This window comes from Heliangelus exortis, chromosome Z (genome assembly GCF_036169615.1).
Source record: "Heliangelus exortis chromosome Z, bHelExo1.hap1, whole genome shotgun sequence".
Lineage (NCBI taxonomy): Eukaryota > Metazoa > Chordata > Aves > Apodiformes > Trochilidae > Heliangelus > Heliangelus exortis.
Window position 1 is genome coordinate 8564269 of NC_092454.1, and position 21139 is coordinate 8585407.

General features: G+C 40.7%; 1 protein-coding gene across 2 annotated transcripts in view; it reads right to left on the reverse strand.

Moving 5' to 3' along the window:
* Positions 1-6849: 6849 nt before the first annotated feature.
* Positions 6850-21139, reverse strand: part of KIAA1328 (KIAA1328 ortholog) — a 169207-nt gene continuing 154917 nt past the window's right edge. For both annotated transcript variants that reach the window (XM_071731920.1, XM_071731919.1), the window contains 2 exons: positions 7121-9353; positions 6850-7088 (listed from right to left, as the gene is read on the reverse strand). In XM_071731920.1, coding sequence (XP_071588021.1) covers positions 9140-9353 — 214 coding nt within the window. In that variant the 3' untranslated portion in view covers positions 6850-7088; positions 7121-9139. The remainder of the gene's footprint in view (positions 7089-7120; positions 9354-21139) is intronic.

A 21139-nucleotide genomic window follows, 5' to 3' on the forward strand; every position in this document is an offset into this window, starting at 1 on the left:
CTCTTCAGAGCCAGGGAAATGCCCTTGTCTGCCTACGTGGGCATCCTGCAGGCAGATTTTCACATCATGGTCTGAAAGCCTCTGCACAGCTCCTTGTTTCTCTACAAGGCTGTTCATTGGGAAGATGTAAGGCTTTTAGGTACCTCAGGGGCTAATCATTAGTTAGCAAAGAACAAATTGGACTTTGCTGTTTTGGGCACAGGGATGTTCTGCCCCACCCAACCCTGATCCCAAGCTCACCACAAACACCAGACACCATTCCTGCAGCACTCTGTGAAGAGATGAAGCAAGCTGGGACACAAGCACCTGGCAGATGTTTACACAGTGGAGAGGGTCTCTGCTTTGCAAGGAAATTGCAACCACTCTGCAAAAGTGGATTTGTCTGAGACTCCAGATGCTGGCATCACCAAGGCAGGTGATGCCTGTGCCTGGTTTTTCCTCCACCTGTCCCTAATGACCCCTGTGAAGCCAGGAGGATGCAATGTAAAGCCAGACAGGGGTTTTATTGTCTTGTGTTCACAGCCATCCACCTGCACGCCAGGGAGTTGCAGAGGTTTAATGAGGGGTCAAGGATGAACAACAGCAACTGAAATTTAACCAAGTGCTTCCCTGGCACCCCCTCCCTGCACTTCAGGGGTGCTGGCAGCTGCTGAGGGATCTGCTCCCCACACACCACCATACCCAGGATGGATGAGGTCCCTGGGAAAAGGCTGTGGTAGGTACACGAGGTCAGGAAGGGGAGGGTGATCCTGTCTGGGAAGCAATCCTCTGGCTCCACTGAGGTGGCAGCTCAGCAGCTGCTCTCCCAGGTCACGGCAGGCAGATGCTCTGTGTCTCCTTTTGGGTGTTTTCAGTCATGTTGTGCAGTGAAACAGAGGTGAATATAAGGCTGCCTTGTGATTCCCACCCTGCAAGGAGCTTTCTGCCCAGCTGTCAGTCTGGCCCAATGATCTTGACCCGTTTTTACTTGTTTAACCCTTGGCCATGCCACTGGGAACACTGGTGGGCTCCTTGCTCTTCCCAGCCTACTGTCCACTATTGGTTCACGTGTCACATTCCCAGACTCTGTTATTCTTAAGTACTGTAAATCTCCCACTATTATTCTCCCACTTGATATAGTGAGCAGTGTCATTTTGAAAGGAAATACATAACAGTATATTAAAGAAATCATGGATCTCCTCATTCATGTTTAAAACAAATTTATTACAATGTAAGAAACCCTGAATAGCATGAATTTATTATAATGATTTAAGGCTTCTGGCACTTGAGTTAAAAATGTCTCTCAATAAATAACTTTCCCTTGAAAACACAGCGAATTAATATAGTTTACCATTTCCAAAGTTATATAAATCCAAGAGGTTTAAATCAACAGTATGCTGGATAAGATTACTGTTTCTCTGCCAGAGCCTGGTATCACAGCTCAAAAGGGTGGAAAAAGTAGTAAGAATGGATGTTTTTTGGTTTGGGTTTCTTTTTTTTTTATTTTTTTTTTGTTCACCTTTCTCTACCTTCCACCACCCTAGGCTATGTCTGTTCGGTGAAAGTCAGACTAATGTGAGATGAATGAAAGCAGCTGTGGCCTTTGCACACAGGTATCATTAAAACAGAAGGGGCCACTCTGTGCCACCAGACCCAACAAACACTCCTCTGGTATTTCCCCTCAAGGGCCTCTCACTTTGGCCCCACAGCTTCTGGTGGCAGCGTTTTAATTGGGCTGCAAACCCAGGAACCAGGATGACTACAACTTGGCTGCCTCCAACTCTGCCTTTGGTCTCCCAAGTCCAGAGCAAACCCAGGGCTCCCTCCTCTGCAGCACTGGGGGGTGTTGCAAAGGATCCTGGTCCCAGTTAGGGTTGGTTCTTAAGTCCCCCTCCCAGTAAGGCTGCTGAGTAAATTATTCAGATGGGGCCAGCCTTCCCTCTGTTGAGACATCCCCTATCTCTGGGAAACCAAAACACAGTGACAGATCATGTTTGGCAAGGTATGTGTAAAAAAAAAAAAACATGTTTAGTGGGTTCATGGAAAACTATAGGGGAATATAGGTGTGAAAAAAAAAATCTAGGTACAAATAACAAACACCCTTCCACCCTCCCCCCCCCACCCCCCCATAGCAGGGATCTCCCTGGGTAAGGCAGCAAGCCAGGACATGGCAAGGGGAGAACCTGCCTGTCCCCCAGGGCTGGATCCACTCTGTAGGGACATTAGGAAGGGATAGGAAACCTCACATATGGCCATGGTCCCATTGGTGGGACTGGCAGGGAACTGGCTTGTGTAGAGCTTGCCCCAAGAGCTGCCCATGGAGCTCTGCAGTTCTGGGACAACAGCTTGAGCACATCTGTACCTACTAGGAAGCAGAGGTTTGGCTCATCAGGTGGCCAGCTACCACCAGCACCTGCCTTGCACAGAAAAAGCCTCACACTTGGTCCCTTTGCATGGACTTTTCCATCTGCCAATGTGTGGACAGCAAGAAGGGTTCAGCACCACCAGCTAATCAACCTGAGAGCCCTTCCCAATCAGCCTCGCTCTCAGCAAGGTCTGCAATGGCTTTTTATTTTATGAAGGTCTAATTTTTTTTCCCTTTACTGTCAGTGTGTCAATTTTCCCACATCATGGCTGATGACTATTTTTTTAAACAAAGTACAGCACCAGTGACATTCTGACAGTGTCAATACAGACATAGTACACCCACCTGAGCTTTTCAGCATGGGGAGGTAGGGCTGCTAAGAGTCAGACTGACAGCCCTGGTAAATTCAAGTCCTCTGTTCAGCAGATGACAAGAAGTTATTAGATACAGACAAGGCTTTCAGGTCACCCAGTCCATCTCCCACCCTACCTTTTAATTGTCTCTCTCACCCAAGATATAAATATCTGACTCTTCTCATCTTATTTCCTCATTATGTCAATTCTAGCAGTCCCTGATCATTTTTATTACTCCTCACTGAAATCCCTCCAATCTGCCAGTAAACTCTCTGGTAATGAGATCCTTGTGCTGGAGGCACCAGTGCAAATAGAGGGGCACCAGACCTACTGACAAGGAGCCATTTCCTCTGCAATTTGGAGATGTCATCGCCTTCTCACCTGCAGCTCGAAAGTTTTCTCCTCTGTTTTTGTTGCTTTCAGATATCATCACCTTATGCTTTGTTCACTTCTCTCTTTCTAAGGGTTTCTGCTGTCAGGGTCTCCCCCATCCCATCAAGCATGTGTCTTTCAGATTGTTTTCAAGGTGGCTGAACTCACAGATGCTGCACCCAAGGTTCATGCTCCATCCCAAATTGAATCTATTTCTTTTTTTTTTTCCTGCTTGGTTTCTACTTCACCGTATTTTTTCCTCCTCAGCCCTTCTAAATTTAGCAGAATCTCCTGGTCTGGCTCACAAACTTCCCAATTCCAAGAAACAGAGCCATATTCTGAAGTGCAATGAGACCAGGTACCAAGCCAGACACCTCCTTTCAAGGCTCATGGGAGGGCCAGAAGGGAAATACTCTGCAGATGAGGCCACGCTGTCACCATTCACAGCAACAGCACCTGCTCTAGTGTAAACCCTTCAGGATGCAGAAATGCTTGAGAAAGTTTAAAAACAGATCCCCAGATCATTCAGGGGCTGGAAAACAAAGACTGGGGCAAAGTGTAAAGAACCTCATCTCATCAGAGAAGGCTTGAACTGGGATTTTTTCACTGTGTGGGGTACTTACTGTCTGACAAGAGGGGAACTTTGCAGTCTTGTTCCTGAAGGGGCACCTAAGTCCAGCAGCTGGAAATTAGAGTTAAACAAACTCAGCCTCAAAATGAGACAGTTTTGCAGCAACAAGGATAACGAAACACTGGAGAATTTTGAAGAGGTGTTTGTAAGATTTCAGTGAAACTTCTTTGTTGTCTTTCTTCTTGAGAAAGAACCAAGTTGTGTTGGTAAATTCTTCTTGTCCTTTCTTTCCTTACCAGGCCTAGAAGAGGAGTTCCCAAATTGTCCTTAATGCTCACGACACTTAACATTTTGTGTTTGGACAATGGCTTTAATAAAATCTGCAGGTTTTTAGGTACTTGCCACGAAGCAATCAGGAAAGATTTTTTTCCCATTTTTCACTTTCCTTCCTTCTGCTGGCAGGAGACCAGAAAGAATGAACTTAAGACTGGTTACTGAATGCTATGAGTGAATAAAATATTTGTTGGGGTTTTTTTCACATCTTCAGAATGATTCCTCAATTAAGAAAACAAGGAATTTATGGCTCTTGCTGCAGCTTGTGGATTGATTTCTATGCCAGGACTCTCTGGCCATCTCTCACCTCACGTATGTCAGGGCTTCATCTGCCAGCAACATCTGAGTTTCTCCAGTCTAGTCCCCAGTGCCTGAAATGACCCCTTCAAGCCTCAAAATATATGAATTATGAAAGCTTTGGCTTCTATTATATGGAAATTACTGGCCGATACTCTTCTTCTCTGACAGCTTACAGTTCAGTGACAAATTGTTGGTGGATATGTCCAGCGCCTTCTGCTGCAGGCACTAATATAAGTCACAACCCTTCCAAGATGTGGTAGCAAACATACTTCACCAAAGTGTGACCCAAAGTGTGCTGTGGAGAAAGGCAAAATGGCTTTTCCCATACCTGGGAATCAAATCCAGTTCCCTCATGTCCCCATTTTCTTTCTGCCCTTGGGATACAGTAGCATCTCCTATGACCAGTAGTGGGAGTCACCAAGCATCGTCTCTGACCACACCAAGTTCAGTGTCCTGCTCCTTTTCAGCCAAATTGTGCTTCTGAATCCCTTCCTCAAAGACAGCAGTGAAAGCTTTGCTACACAACCATGCCCAAGACAGTCCAGGCAGCCTACTCTCTGACAACTACATGGAGCAACAGCATTGTAAAAGGTTTATGGCCACTGTGAGCAGATAGGGCTTCCAGAGATGCAGGGAATAGCTATGGATCAGGAGAGCCATTTTCCAGAGGAAAGCCAGCCAGTTCGAGTGCAGTTCTGTGCTTTTGCTGCTTTAAATCACCTCATTCAATATTCCATGTTGTCTTATGTAGCATGCAGTTATGTAAATTTATAAATCATACACTAATTAGCACACAATTTCATAAATTCAGTAACGGTGAAAAAGGAGGTTTCTAACTAACCAGGCTGTGCTCTCTCCCCCTCAGACTGTACAAATGCAAACACTGCCTGGAGGTCATATTTCAGAAAATCTCCACAGCAACTTTTAGAGTTTAACCCTGGGCTCATGTGGGCTTTCAAGGGGTATCTTTCAGATACATCAGGCTCATTCTTTCTTAAGCATATATAAGCCCTTCCTTAACACCAAACTTCCATAACTCACTGGATCACTGCAGATTTTGTTTTCCTTGTTTCTCCCTTATTCAAATTCTTGCAACACTAAAAACCACATTGAGTCCAAGCCTGAGTTATACCCAGGTTCTACGCTCTATTCCCTGTTCTACATCTCTATTCCCTGGCCTCCCTTCCTAGCTACTGTAAAAAGAAGCAGCTAAAGTTAGGTCACTTTTTTCTTTTCCTGATTTAGCAGGTATTCTTTGGACAGTAGCTCTGCAAATGCAAGAATATGATTTGGAAAAGCAGTGGGGAGTCAAAGCCTTTTTTGGGAACTTTAAGATATGTCTCCAGGATATAATATAAAATTGCATTCATCAACTTACTGTATTTTAGCAACTCATCTGTACCTTTGGCTCAGCTTCAATCAGCCTATACCTTTTGTCATCCTTAGGTAGAGCTCTCAGCCTTGAATCCTCATCCTTTCCTCCCTTTACCTGCATCCTTTCTTCCTTACTGTTTAATTCAATATTTTTGACCCCTCCTCTTCTCTTTTGCATTCTGGGACCTCCCCTCACTTCATGCTCCAAAAGAGGTTTTGCTTCTCACAGCCAAACACGGTTCCTCAGCCACCTTATCAAAACTGGAGAGTCAGAATATGCATGATATGATGATGTGGAAAATGGAACATATTGTCGGGTGCAGAATTGATATCTAAGCTGCACAAAGCAAACTAGGAGATAATTAAAATAAACAGAAGTCTGGAAGATTAAAGGAAACCCCCGGACAATTTATTAGATTGAGAACTCAGATGTATAAATAGATACTCAAGATGGGATTCAGCAGTGAGAACGGAGAGGCTGAAAGCAGGAAGGGTGTGACTGCTACAGGTCCATGATGTGGAAGGTGCACAAAAGCAACGCTCAGCAAATGCCTGGGTATGAGCCACTCAGGAAGAACACAAAGTGAAGGCACGAGGAGGAGCCTCAGCAGAAGTTATGTAGCTCCACAAAGTCTCATGTAAAACACAGCCTGATGTGTAGATGAAGCACATTAACTGGGAGCACTCTGGACAAACAATCTATAGCTGGCATAACTCCCCAGTGGCAGCTTCCTAATACAGGAGTTTAAACTTAAAAGGACACTGTCAAGTGATTGCTTTTGCTAGTTTAATTTTTTGCATTTTCTCTACTGTTTTAGCAGATGGAAAACAATTCCCCTCCCAGTCCCAACTACTGATTTTGTCCTTTCCTATTTGACAACCATTGATTTTTTTTTCTAAGGCTATAAATGTTTTAATAACTTCAACTTTGTAGTGCCTTGTGGCAAAATATATTTGCTTGCACTGACTGCTAAACACTATTTCTATTATACTGCTGATAACTAGGGTAAAAGCCAGCATTATAAAAAAATATTTTTCACTGGGGCTACCAAATTAATAGCTTTTTTTTCTTTGTCCACATCTCACAGACATTTCAATCACCTTCATTCTAGAATTCTTGGTTTCATAAAATGTATTCCTCCTGTGTAGCTTGTAACAATGCCTTTTTTTAAGGAGTTACAACCAAAATATAGATTCAAAACTTGGCATCAAAATTATAATTTTAATGAACAAAATGGATCACAAGGAATCCTAGAGCAGTTAAATATTGGCACCCACAAAGAACCATAGAACAGAATACTCCCAAGCAGTTTTCTCAATTGGGCACACAAAGGTACCTTTCAAGAAATATACATGTACTTCCACTACTTCAAAAAGTCAGTTAGCACTTAGTAGAAATGGCAATTAAAATTTCAGTCAAACAGGAAAAGAGTAGAGAAAACTTTGGACTGAAGTTAATATTGAGTTAAAGACCTTTGGACTGAAGTAAGAGATCTGTTCCTTTATAAAAGCCACATCTTACGCCCTCCCACCCTCACTAAAGAAAAACCCAAACAAAAACCACCAAAACCCAAATAAAACTTAAAAACACCAAAAAACAACCAAAAATGCTTAGGATGTCTATGATGGCCCTTTCCTCACTGATTTCCACATTTTTCTGCTGCTTCTTGTACATTTTCCTATTCCTTACTCTGCCTTTTCACTGCCATCTTAAAGAAGCAGACTACTCACCCAATAGAATGAGGATATTTCCCCACAAGCTACACCCAGCTCTTAAAGCCTAGATTACATCTTTGGGGCTTTAGACCTGTGCCTTAGGAGGGGGAGTAGAACAAGAGGGAGATTCAGCAGCAGCCAGACATATTGGAAAGAACAGTAATACTTCACTGACAGCAGGAAAGACCAAGCAGGGCCTTTCTACAGTAGTAATTTTCTGGTACAGTAATACCACTGCCCTCCTTTAAACTCCTCCAAGCAGCTTTTAAAATTCATCTGGGATGCAGGAAAAGGCTATAATCTAACCTGTGATTAAGACTGTGCCTTCATGAAACAGCTTGGAGTAACTTGGGGTTCATTTTCCCCTTCACTCTGCTTTGATTTCCTTGCCATTTGAGCACAGCACTGCCAGGGGTGGGTGTTAGACACCCTGCACTGATGCTCTCATCAGAGATGCACCACGGGCCTCACTGCCAAGTCATGATACCCCAAGGATCAGTACAGCAACTCACTCCCGTTAAGATAAGCAGGGCTGCCTAAAAAGAATTGTCAGAAAAGCTGTACTGGCCCACAAAGTAGTGTTTGGGAGCAGATGGCCTAGAACTTGCCCGGAGTGGCTCAATTCTACCTTTCACTCACTGCAATTTTACCGTGCAAAATGAGTATTTTATCCTCATATTTCTAGGAACACATGCCGGTGGCTACTGTTACAATAAAATAAGAACACTGCATTGTGGAGAAAATGACCATTAATCCTGTAATCTGCAGTCATTTTTACCAATTCGGCACTTTTCTTTAAATAACCAAGTACATGCAGTAGATGGAAGTGCATTTAAATAAACTGAAATAGATACAGCATGAATAATTAAAGCCAGTAGGGAAATGTGCATTGAGAGCTGCTAGTGGAAATAATTACTGATTTGTCTTATTTACAATGGAGCCTGGATACAGGATCAAAATAGTGCAAGTTAGTGAAAATGTCTTAAGACTGTTCTTATACTACCACTACTATATATTTCATCTTGAAAAGCACATCAGATAGGTTTTGGACCACTAAAATGTCTGATTGTGTTCAGATATTTCAGGGTTAGGTTACCCAGCACATAAACTCTGTTAAATAGCACTGATTTAATGAAGAATATATTTCAAATGGATGCTGAGTATATAAAGCTGCAACATCATCTATTAATGTTATTAGACACTGGATAGTTGAGCTTATGATACATCCCCTAAAAACCCAGTGTGTTAAATATCAGAATGTCGAAGGATAAAGTAGATCATAAAATCAGGGGAAAAAGTACTAAAGTGCTTGTACCTTTATAATATGCCAGGTTTTAAACAGGCTTGTTTAATTAGAAAATAATCTACTTTGAATGTGGTGGGTTTTGAGCGTTAGGCAGTTCTGGCAAACTGCTTTAGAGATAAAAATCAATAATGAAATATACTTCTGTTATGAGGCTGGCAAAACTCTGACTTCAATCTATTAGAATATGTTGTAGATTAAAAAAAATTTCTATTTTAGAATGATTACTTGGCACATGAAAGATTGAAGAAAAAAAAAAGTTAACATGTTCTGACTGGTCTACCACAACAAAGTTCCTGCAGCATGGTTTCTAAACCCAAAATGAAACTGAATGCTAATTAGCTATGTTTTAGTACAGGGAAGACAAGCAGTTGCCACTCCAATAATTTAAAGATGGCACTTTTAACCCAAACAAATCAGCAATACAAAAACCTAAAAAATTCTACAGAAGGACTGTAGGCCAATGAGGCATGTCAAATGAAGAAAATCTCCTCAAGGAGCTGGCTCTCCTTCAGATCATCTTCTCTGCTTCTGGAGCTGTGAGGCATCTGGTACCAAGAGGATGGCCTGTGGATCGCGTGACGAGGCGTCTGCAGTTTGTTCCTGCTGTAAGATTCTCTGCAGAGGTGTCCTGGGGCAGATATGGGACTCATAGCTTCAACCACATCAAAGTGACAGGCTTCATACCTACAGAAACACACCAAAAAAACTCCATTAAGCATGACAGCAACACACAGGAATTCAATACAGTCTTCCTGCCTTCATAATTCATACTAGACCTACATTTGTCTGACGGTGGCCACCAGCACAGAATATATTTTGTTGTCTGGATTCCTATGAAGAATGCCAACACAGGGGTAGTGAAAAAGAGTCAAGAGAAGCATGGGTGCTCAGGTTATTTTAAGTTGTTCCATCAGTTTTTTGCATTTGAGGTGTGTAATGTCTTGGTCACATTCTGGAGACTGATGGGAGACCTCAGAGACAGACAGCCAGACACACTGAATAGGCACCAGGCAGACAGACCCACACAGGTAATGGTAAAGTGACTTATATACATGCTGCACTTTTCTGAATAGACCTCTACACTTGATTTAGTTTCCCAGGGATCTGAAAATAGCAGGTGACTTTATTATTATTGCCACAAACTACACGTGCTTCCTGTAAATCTCTGTGCACTGTATGGAGTCTGTCTGGTGGAAGCACTGAAAGAATATAATCTAAGCAAGGCAATATGAAATCAACAGCTCAGAAACCAAGAGAGAAGGCAAAGGTGCTCAGCATTATTCAGGCTGTCCTTTAAGTGTGAGTACAGATGTGGGGAGAGGTTGTAAGCCAGTGTTAGATGCTAAAGCACACTGAATAATGGCAGTTCCTGCAGAGACTGCCTATTAATATTCACATGAGACAAGACCTGATCTAAATACCAGCACAGGATTGATCATTACAATATATTTTATCCTGTCCAATTTTAAATGTCTTAAACAATACCATTTCCACTGCTTCCCCAAGGAGGCTGATCTCCAGCCTGAGAGATATCACTCAAGAGTTTTACCCCAAAGTTCTCCAAAGTTTTGCCTCTTTATTCCATGCTGTTGTTAGCACCAACCTGTCCCATGTTCCCAGCACCAAAATAATGCATGCATTCAATGACTTGCATGCACAGAGCATTATTCACAGCATCCAGCCTAAGGTATCAGTGTAGCTGGATGGTTTCTACAGAATGCCTTTCCTGTAAGCCAAAGTTCACCCACTGGGTGAGGAAACATTTCCATCTGTTTTCTGCTTTGACTCCTGACTAGAAAAGCCTCTGGTTTTGTTTTCACAACAATGGGAGTCTAGGAAGACTAAGCAACTAAGTCAACTCAGACTTGTTGAAAACCAGCTGTTAACTACAAATATTCACAACAGTTTATTGATTTAGGATTAGCAACAGCCAACGTATTTCCCATACCAGTTGTGCTGTCCAACAGCATCATGTGGCAGCAGCATCAGGACTTCCTTCTCTTAAATTAGCAATGCCAGGCAAAATATCCTTCATTAGCTCCAGTGGTGAGTATTATGTCCCACCCATCATCACAAAACTGACCACAAATGACAAGGTAACACATAGTTATGTCTGAGAGACAGAAATACTTCCTCAGCTCAAAGGAGTTAACTGTGGTACCAATGAGTTAATGCTGATGTTGATGGCAACCACAGGAGTGACACTATAATTGCCTGGAAAGTCATCTCTTGTATTTCCTTCAGTTTCCATTGTTTCTTCCAGTCTGAGGGTTGCCATAATTTCTAACACAGTCCAATTCAATATTACTGCCTCACAGGGCTGTGTCCTCTATACATGGTTTCTTTTTCCTGTGAATGTACTAGCTTGCATTTCACCTAATCAGAACACCATTTTGCAAATTTATTTTTCACATTTTAAGCCTGTATATGTGCCTTTCTATTATCTGTCTCAATCACCTCAATGGCCAAAAATGAGAGATTCAAACAAACAAACAAAAAAAAGAGTTTTAGCTTTTTTTCAGTTGGACTATGTAAGCAGCTAACCCTATTCAAATGTAATGCCTTACACTTACTCTAACCAAACATTTCAGGATATAGGAGTTTTGGGTAGCCCAGCAAGACCATTTTAGAGGGGTCTGCTGTTTGTTTTAGCATCTGGAAAGTAAAACTGAAACTCATTAAAGCTAGGTCCAACATAGGATGGAAAAAGCCACAGTGATAGCGAGAACTAGCACACAGCTGTATTAGACTTTTCATGTAGAGAAATTTTGAACTCCATACAGATATACACAGATGCTTTGAACCCCAAAGAAACCCTGTTAACATACACACTGGTTTCATTAGCCACACCTAAAACTTCTTTTTAGATTAATCTAGTCTAGCATACAAATGCTTATCTCCCTAGACTGTAGTGCTATCATAAAATTTCAATTTCTCCAGCAGCCACATTCAATCACAGATTAGGTAGGGGGAAACCAAACCAGCCAGTGCATTTACAGCAAACGTGCAGGCCCTAGATTTCAGCAGTACCTTCAAGTTCATTTCTTCTGCAAGTTTATCTAAGTTTTACAGCATTTCTGCTATCAGGAAGACTAAATGATTTGGCAGATTACAAGCACAGCAAATAGCAAAGATTATGTAAAAGACCAGGTGTTGTAAATCAGTCTATTTGACACCACAGTTATATATGCAATAAAGTGAATGAACTCTGCTAACAGAGCACTATCTGATAAAGAGAATGCTCCTTGCAGGTATTTAGTGTTTAATCCCAGGATAATGGTTTGCCCTGGTTTGTCTAGGCAACATCAGACAGCATCTGGCTGGAGGCAACAGAGTAAACCTAGAATGGTTTGAAGCTTGCAGACAATTTCTCACCATTTATTTGTATCCAAATATTTAAAGAGACACAGTCAGAATGCTCAAATACTGAAATGCAACTTTCACTAAAACCAGGATATGAATTCCAAGCTTAATCTGAATAAATGCATAAATAAAACTAGGCATTATTATTATTATTGTTATTATTATTATTATTACTATTACTATTATTATTATTATTATGCTATTTAGTGGGTTCTGTAAAGTCAAAGCTGCAGAACTATGCACCCAAGAGTCAGAACATTTCACATTTCAAACAGAAACACTGATCTGGCAAACCTGGCTTGTTGATAGTCTATGTTCTTTAAATGCAAGTTAAAAGTGAGGAGTGCTCTTGTATTGTTCATGCTGCCTAAGGAGAAAAAAAATCCCAACTGTTCTGCAGAAGTATCAGCACTGTACATTAAGCCACATACAGAAATTCCTCACGTATAGATGTTCAACCAAGCAACCATATGTCCCATTGGTGCTAGATACTTACATTTTCTTTTATGGGTTTTGCCCTCTCAACAGAAAGAAAATGAGGTGGGAAACTGTCCCTTTAAGGATGGAAAGTCAACTGGAAACAGACTGGAAAACAATTTCTTTTCTAAGACTGGTTTTGACACTTCATCCGTGTGTATTTTTTCATCTAACTTTCATGAGCCTGAGCGTCTGCATGTTTAATCACAGGAGAAGAAAATTTGTAAAGTCTACTCTCCAAATTTGGATTAGAAGTCCAACTATTTAGACAGCTAAAGTTTGATGAAAATAATCTCATCATAAAGGACCAAAAAAAAAAAAATTTCCACTGGGAGAGGAAACAAAGAATTTGTGTACAAAGCATGATGAAGGCAGGGCCACATGCAAACAGAAGTAAGATTTGAAGCACTTCCTTCAAAGAAGAAATTTGACCTTTGCTTTTAATGTAGAAAGTAATACTCCAAATATGGCTCAGAGGGCAGCACAGAGATACCCAAGCTATTTGAGGAGTAGGTAGCACCAGAATCAAGCCAGCATCCAGGTAGGTGCAGACACCTGACCTACTCAAGGCATTGCACAGTGCTCTGGCTGTAATCCCTTGATCTCCTCTCTACAAATAACACAGGTGGCTGGAAATCTGGCTCCTTGGTCACCACAGTGGTTTTGGAAATTTTATCACAAACTTCCATCATTGGCTCCTGATTCAGTATCTAGAAGAGTTTATAAACTCTGAATGGAGAATTAACTAAGGTAACAGGAAACATCAGAAGGCACTAGGTTCAGAACAGCTCATTAAGCTTTCACATTTTAAAAACAGCAGAAAAAACAAACGCAGGTTGGCACAGAGCCCAATCCTTCCTTCTTTGGTATTTCTGTTTCACTGACTGTGCAACAGGAATACAACTCTCTGAACATCTACAGGTGCATCTGACTTTGCACTGTGCTCCCAACTGAAGTAAGACTCACATTTTTATGGCAAAAATGCAAAGATGTTCTGGGAACTGTAAGACCACTTATTCCCAGGATGGTTGCTGGGAAATCACCTGAAACCACTTGCTATTTTCTTTAATAAAAATTACGAGGCTATCAGAGTTCAGTCCCACAATGTACGGTACCTAAAAAATGGTCAGATTATGCAAAAGTGAGACATACAACTCATTACTGCACAAGATATTAGAGAAAATGGTGCACCTGAAGGTAAGCACAGAGTATCCTTGCATCTACTGGTCGAACAGGAATATTTGTTCATTTATTCATTCAGACATTTGGGATATGTCATTGAATTTTTAATGTTTGTCTGCTTCCCATTGATGATAAAATATATTATATTTCTTACATGCTGTTCAATTTTTAAAGTACAATATTGTATTTTCATATTGCACAGTCCCATTTACCTAATAATATTTTTTTTTTCCTTTCTGAAAAAAACCAGCACAACCCCAAACAAGTTTGATATTTGGAGGAGCAGGAATTTCCCTAAGAGGCAAAATAACAAAACTTATTAGGGTCATAAACAGTCTGGCAGTGAGATATATGTATATCTCTTTCAACAAGCAATGGAAGATATTATTTGATCACTATGTTCGGAGATATCTTTTCATTTACAGTCTCTGAAATTTATTCTTCAACCATAAGTGTGTACAAAACCCACAGAATGTCTCTTCTGCAAGGTGATGGCATTTCCACAAAGCATACTGGTAATACGGATTTCGAGATTAGTAGTTGTATGAGCTTACTTTATTTAACTGTATATAGCAAAAGAAATAAAAAAGGTTTATTTTTATACTACTGCTTATATTTTGAACATAAAGTTCAAAGTGATTTACTAATGTTACATGAATTGCCTTTGAATTACAGTACAGCATTGTGCCCAAGTACAAAGCCTAACACTATTTTGTATTCATAAACACTGCCTGCCTCCAAGCACTTTACAAATCCTAAATACAGCTAAAAACACATTCAAGACCTTGGGAACAGACCCATTTTACAGAAAAGGAAACTGAGCTTATTGTTATCATAAACCAAATATCAAATCTGTACTCGAATGGAGCTAACTGGGCAACCCAAAGTGGAGAAAATACAGATGCAGATAAGAAGTGGCCTCAGGAGTTGAACAACCACAAACCTGAAGACACCACACTAGTGATGTATTCTGAGGTTATCTGGAGAAACTGGCTGTGCTGACTGATCAGTCAAGTTCACCCAGGCTCTACTGATGGAAGAGCAGAACTCTACCAAATCAAAGAGTCCATCTGGCACTTTCTGACATCTTTATTTGTGCATCCAGAATTGTTGCAATAGGGATGCTAGAACTATGCCCCTGGCTCATCCTTTCAACATCCATGTATCAATCTGTCATCCACCAATTTAATTCCTTTTTCAACATACTGCTTCCACAATCTCCTGCGACAGCAAACTCAGGAAGTTCTTTGCTACTGAAAGATATACTTTTGTTCACCCATTTTAATCTGATATCCTGCTAGTGTCATCAAGTGTTTTTAAAGGATGGACTGTAGTTAGTCTCCCTCACATGGTGGGATCTGGTCAACAACAGCTGCACTCTGAACTTACCCATCACAACACTGCAAACCCTGACAATTTTCTCATGCAGTCTTTTCCTATCCAAAGTAACAGCTTTCTGGTTTATCCTTGTATGGCAGCTGCTTAATTCCCTTGATCATTTTAATTGTCCTGTGCAACCTTTTCCAGCTCCCACCATGTCTCACTTGAGAAGAAGAGACCAAAAATACAAAACAAAATGTGGGTACAGAAAGGCTTCTGATGAAGCTCTGGGAAGCTTTTGATCACAAATCATCACCAGCTGCTCTGAGTTCAGTATCACATAGGCATCATGTTGATGGCTCTTCCCTAGACAAATTACTTTTTTTGTCCACTCATTTTTATGCCTTTTTGGAGTTTCTTGCTATTGACAAAGCATTTCAGTCTCTGAAAGAACTTACTGTCATCCACAAAGCTACTAGGTCACCCAGGAGATTTTGCAGTTTACTTTTTGCTCCAGGTTACTGATGAAGAACCAGCTCAGTGGGTTCCTAGGGGACCTCAACACTGTTTTTTTCTGCATGAAAAATGAACATTTAGTCCGTTTGCCTGTTACCATTTAATCAGTAGAAAATCCATGGAAGGACTCTTCCTCCAGTCCTGCAGAAACTTGATTTCTTTAAAAACCTTTGGTATGGACCCTTGGTAAGGCCCTTTGAAACACCAAATGCACTATGTCCACTGGAGCCTCCTCGTGTCACCAGTTTTCCAGGCTCCATAAATCTGAGCTGTGGTCTCTCATTCTCTGAACATTTATTTTCCATGAGCATAAGCCAGGTTCTTTAACCTCCACACTATTTGGCCCAGTAAGCCTGAGATGAACATGTCAATGAACACTAGGGACTAGTTGGACAGGAAATGCAAGCTGAGAAAGAGAAGCTGACTTTGCAGTTAAGTTAAGACAGGGGATCTTGCCTTTCATGTGTGAACTGTATCTTCAGTAAATAAAACACAATCTCAGGGAATATTTCCATGCATTGCCTCTCAAGATGCCAAATAAAGAACACAAAAAAGTGCAATTCTGAAGGCTGAAATATGAAAAGGATGAACAAGATTAATCGAGAATTAGAGACAAAGGGACAATGCCAGTTAGGCAAAGACTCCCATTTTACTTTCATGCAGGTTTGGACTCAGGAGTGACACTTCACTGTGGGATACAGGAGGCAACAAATTCAACAGTGATACACATGTATTTAAACTCCAGGTTAGGACATACTTCCTGTCTGTAATGGGTCTGTATTTTCCAAAGGAATCTCAAAATTTCTTAATTCTTAGAGAAAAAGATCAGACTGCAGAATATCTCAAAGCGATTAAAAAAAGATCTGAGCTTTTTATTTAAAATACATCACACAATGTAAAAGAGAATATATTTACAGTGTCCTCAGCAAGAGCCTCCCAGAGTGCTGTAAAACCCACACCCACGTAATAGAGAGCTTACAGTATCAGAGAACTTTCTGAGGCAGTATTCACAGAATCATAACCTAGAGAGGGAAAAGACTTATTAGATCATCCAGCCATCTCCCTGCTGATGGAGAACTGCTCCCCACAGTGTGCTTCCTCACATTTGCTACTAACAATCAGCCTCTTGCTATTCTCCTTGGGAAGCCATTCCACAACCAAATATATCTCACACTATCATTACCATTATTACTTATTTATAGGCTACAGCATAACCTAAAGGGCCTTGATCAGGATCAGGGAGACCAACTCTAATAATGCTTCTAAGAGCAGATTCTGTGCAAAAGAGCACACAGTCTAAATAGATAAGTCAAAGTCCAGCGGAAAAGATATAACATACAATTAAGGAAAACATAATAGCATTGTAAGTGCTGCAAATGTTCCTTGGATTTTCCCTTAAGAATTTGGAAAGAGGAAAAGGTACATGTCACAAACAGGGATATGTTTCTGATAGTCAGCTACAGATATACAAAGAGGATTTTCTTCCTCCTGGCTTCATGCTATTAGCTATAGCTAGAGATTTATCATGGTACTGAGAAATCTGTCTCATTTTTGGTGTAAATACTCCTTAAGTATTTGAACAATATTATATTCCTCCCTTCTGCTCCAGTCTCAGTCAACATTTATCTGCGCCACACGTATTTTAATCTTCTCTCATAAATCAATACCTCTAGCAGAGCAACAGATTTTGCCGCTCTCCTCCGATCTCTGACAACATCTTTCCAGAATGTGATCACCCAGAAATGAGAACCACGCTCCCCTGGTGGGGTTACACAGAAGCAGGGAGGAGATCAGCTCCTCCAGGACTCATGCAGTGGTTGTCTGTGTGGACTTGGATGACAATGGCCCTTTTGCTGCTGCTCCACTCCTCTGCACATCCCTCTCTCATGTGTATGTACTGACACACCACACGGATACAAATCTCTGTATGCTGCAAGACCTACAACACGTATGAACTCAATGCTTCATTTTGTACAATTGCTAAAAATTATTACTAAACCTTCCTGAAAATGGAATTAGAGATTGCAGACCGTGCACGGGAGAATCTGGACAGAATCTGAAAAAATAGTAAACATGACATCTTTGCTGACCAAAAGGAGCTATGTTTGGCTGTGTTAGGGGATGAACCTCCCAAGCCAGTGTGAAAAACAGTAGTAAAAAGCTAAAGAGGGCTTGGTTTAGAAAGAGGCTGAGCACTGATGGATTGACCCTGGCCCTTTGTATACCAAGGAAAGCTAGCACACTAAAGGACACTAGGTCCAGCAAAAGCATCTCAAAAAACTTTTTCCCTAAGGCAGGCCTGATAAGAGACTTTTCTCCCTCATTTTTCATCCTGGCTTCACCTATCATTACTGCAATATGAGTTACTGCTGCCTTTGTTCCTCCTTTTTACACAAACAGGCCATTTTCACCTACCCAGTAGTCACAGACCAACACCTGCCTTCCTCACCTGTCCACACTTATTTCCCAGTGCTTCCAGTCCTCAGTTAGACAATCTCTCTGCTCCTGATAACTCAACCTTTCCTATTAGTTCCTCATTGCCCTTTTGCTCAGACCCTCCTGCTAGGTTACTGGAAGGGCTGAAAGGGCTTCTTCATTGTTTTTGCCTGTGTGGTTTTAGTAGCTAAAAAAACACAACTAAAAAATCCCAGATATTTTCTTTTAAGGTATGGCTGCAGGCAGCACTGGCATAACTAAGGTTGTAATAATTCTGGAAGGGGTGGGTGAACAAAGACATGAGTGCAGAGAAGTAAAGAAACCTTTTAAATCAGATCTCCCGGTGACAGAAGAATAATTTAGAATGAAGTTTTAGTATAAAAAAAAAGAAATTACAGAACTACCATGGAGTTTAACAACCACCTCTGCAATCACTTTGTTTGTATTGTCCTTCTCTTGCCTCCCACACACCCTTTTCTGTCTCATCAAGTCTGAAAGCTCTTCAGATCAGAAAATGAACCTCAGTATATGTACAGCACCTGGGGCCCTGATTCTTCTATGATATTACATAATAACTTTACACTTCAGAGCATGCTTAGCTTTTATTCCCTTGAAGCACTCTGTCATCACAGCTAATCTTCAGGAAGATCTTCACCCCTTATTGTTCTGGGCCAAAACAAAGCTGTCATCATCTTTTCTGCCATACCTCGTCCTCCTGCTTCTCCTGCCTTAAAAGCCTTTCTTCTAGATTTTTTGCTTTTACAGGTTTGTCCCCAAGCATCTTTTCCCTCAAAGCAAACTCCAATTTTATGAAATATCTTTTAAATCATGCTCTTTTGTCATGTACTAATGCCTCTGACAGAAGGTTGCATATATAAGTCACAGAGCAGTTCTTCACCTCCTCACTGCCAGTCTCAGCGTTGCCCCTTTTCCATGTTTCATTTATTTTTCTTAGTGTGCTTTTGGAACTATGTGGGTACTAAGTAAGTACAAAACAATTTTAAGGGGCGTGGCTTTGGGGAAAAAAAAAATTCCATGACATCCAGCTTGTAAAGCCCATCAACATTTATATGGATTAGCAATCTGACTTTTTTCACATGCTCAGTCCAAATTCCCAGCCTGCCCAATAATAAATCAACATTTTGCTTCAATTGTACAGTCACTGGGAGATCTGCATAGCTTTAGGTCAAGCATTTATAACCATTTTATGATTCCAAAGTTTCTTATCTCATCATTTAGTTACTGAACTGTGAGCTTTCATTGACTTTCTAACCATTGTGGCAAGAACTGCTACTAGCTATGCAAGATTTAAAACCTCATTGAGCAGAGGAACAAAATCAGATAGCAGTAGTTTTAAGTATATGTTGGGGTGGAATTATGACCCTATGGAAGCCAGTGGATGTTCTTCCACTGGCTCACTGGGGCTGTGTTTCTTCCCTGACTGATGCCATTTGTTGTGTCAGGGTGAATAGGTATTGCAAACTCTCAATATTACAACCTGAAAATGAGATGCCTCAGCAAACACTTGGAATTTAGTTATTTTACCTTTTACTTTTCTTTTTTTCTGTCCTGGTGTAATAACTTACATACAGTCAATTGCTGCACCTAAATACCAACTCTTCCTCTGGATCTCTAAGATCTTCCTGTTTGCCAGCTTCATTTCTTCTACTGCAGCACTGAGTGTTTAATAGCAAAATCCAGTGCACACTTTCTTCTGTTTCCTAATTATCTCTGCCCTGTCAGTTATATCAGTGAAAACAAGTTACCATTAGACAACTGAGATACCAATAAACACCAAGTTATAATAATATAGAGTCCTGTATCACTGTCATTACAGAAAAAGCTGTTTCGGGGAGGTTTAAAAAAAAAAAAAAAAAAAATTAAATAAGCCCAGTGCTTCTAAATGGCCAAAACCCTAAAGATATCTTTATTATTCTTCAATATCTTAATCATTCTGTAGAATCATGATCTTGTATAATGGACATTTTAAATGAAAAGTTTGCAGCTCTGCACACTTGCCACTTCCTTCTAATTGTGAATTAAAGCATAATTTAGTGTGGCTTTGTGCCAGCATGACTAGAAAAAATTACAGACACTAATTCTGGTTTAAACAGGGGGGAGAACACAGTTAGATTTCTTTAAGTAAGTGAAAATCATTCACCAAGTTGTACTTTAAAACAAAACACTAGAGCCTTAAGTTGACAAACTGACTTGAATTAAGCCACATAAAAAGTGCTTGCACTGTAAATCTTACAGGGCAAAAGTGATGGTAGGTTATCAGTCTGTTTATTAGCATGCACTTTGGAGAGTTCAGGGCAAGTATGGATACGCATTCATTCCATTTTATGCCACACATTACTGAAAACACATTTCCCATAAATAATTCATAAATGCATTGTCTGAAATTTCAGATTCCAAAAATACAACACGGTTTTCAACTTTATGGTTGCTTGGTCTTCAAAACAGAAATAGACAATTGGATGGATGGACTTGGCAAACCTGATAAGAACCTATCAGTCAGAATTACACTCCAGAGATAAATGCAAACACCTTCTAGCTCCTGATCCCTGGAACAGCAAGGCCATGATGATAGCTGTTGTGCTTCTGCTAGCAGTCCCTTGGCAGGAAAAGGAGAAAAAGAGAAAGGGCAGAAGTAACCAAGTAGGGAGAGGGAAGTGTTCAGTCAGAGGCTCAATTTTAAAAAGAATATTTATTAGAAAAAACAAAGTCTTGCTGTTCTCTGTTCATAAGCTGGGTGCATGCCAGAAAAGTTAGGAGAGAATATCTTTACAGGTATTGGGGCTCAAATGCTAGAAGCCCTGAGAAATTTAAATTTGAAGTATAGTACTAGTTAACATACAGAGAATGGACTTACTTTGCCTTGCAAAAAACCCAGACTGCAGCACAAACATGAGCTCTGCTTGCTGCTCTCAGCTTTTAATTGCTATCACTTCATTAATGCTAATAGCATAGTAACTGGCATAATCTTTTATGCCAGCTATGCTAGCATAAGAGAGGTGAATAGAATCTTGCAGTCTAATTTCTGCAGGGAGCAGAGTGACCACAACACCCACAGAGGAAACTGAAGTATGCTTCACAGGCTACAGCACTTAAGTTTTATATGCTTTGTGATTCTGTATTTTGCTGACATTATACATAGAGTTTATGCTCAGTTT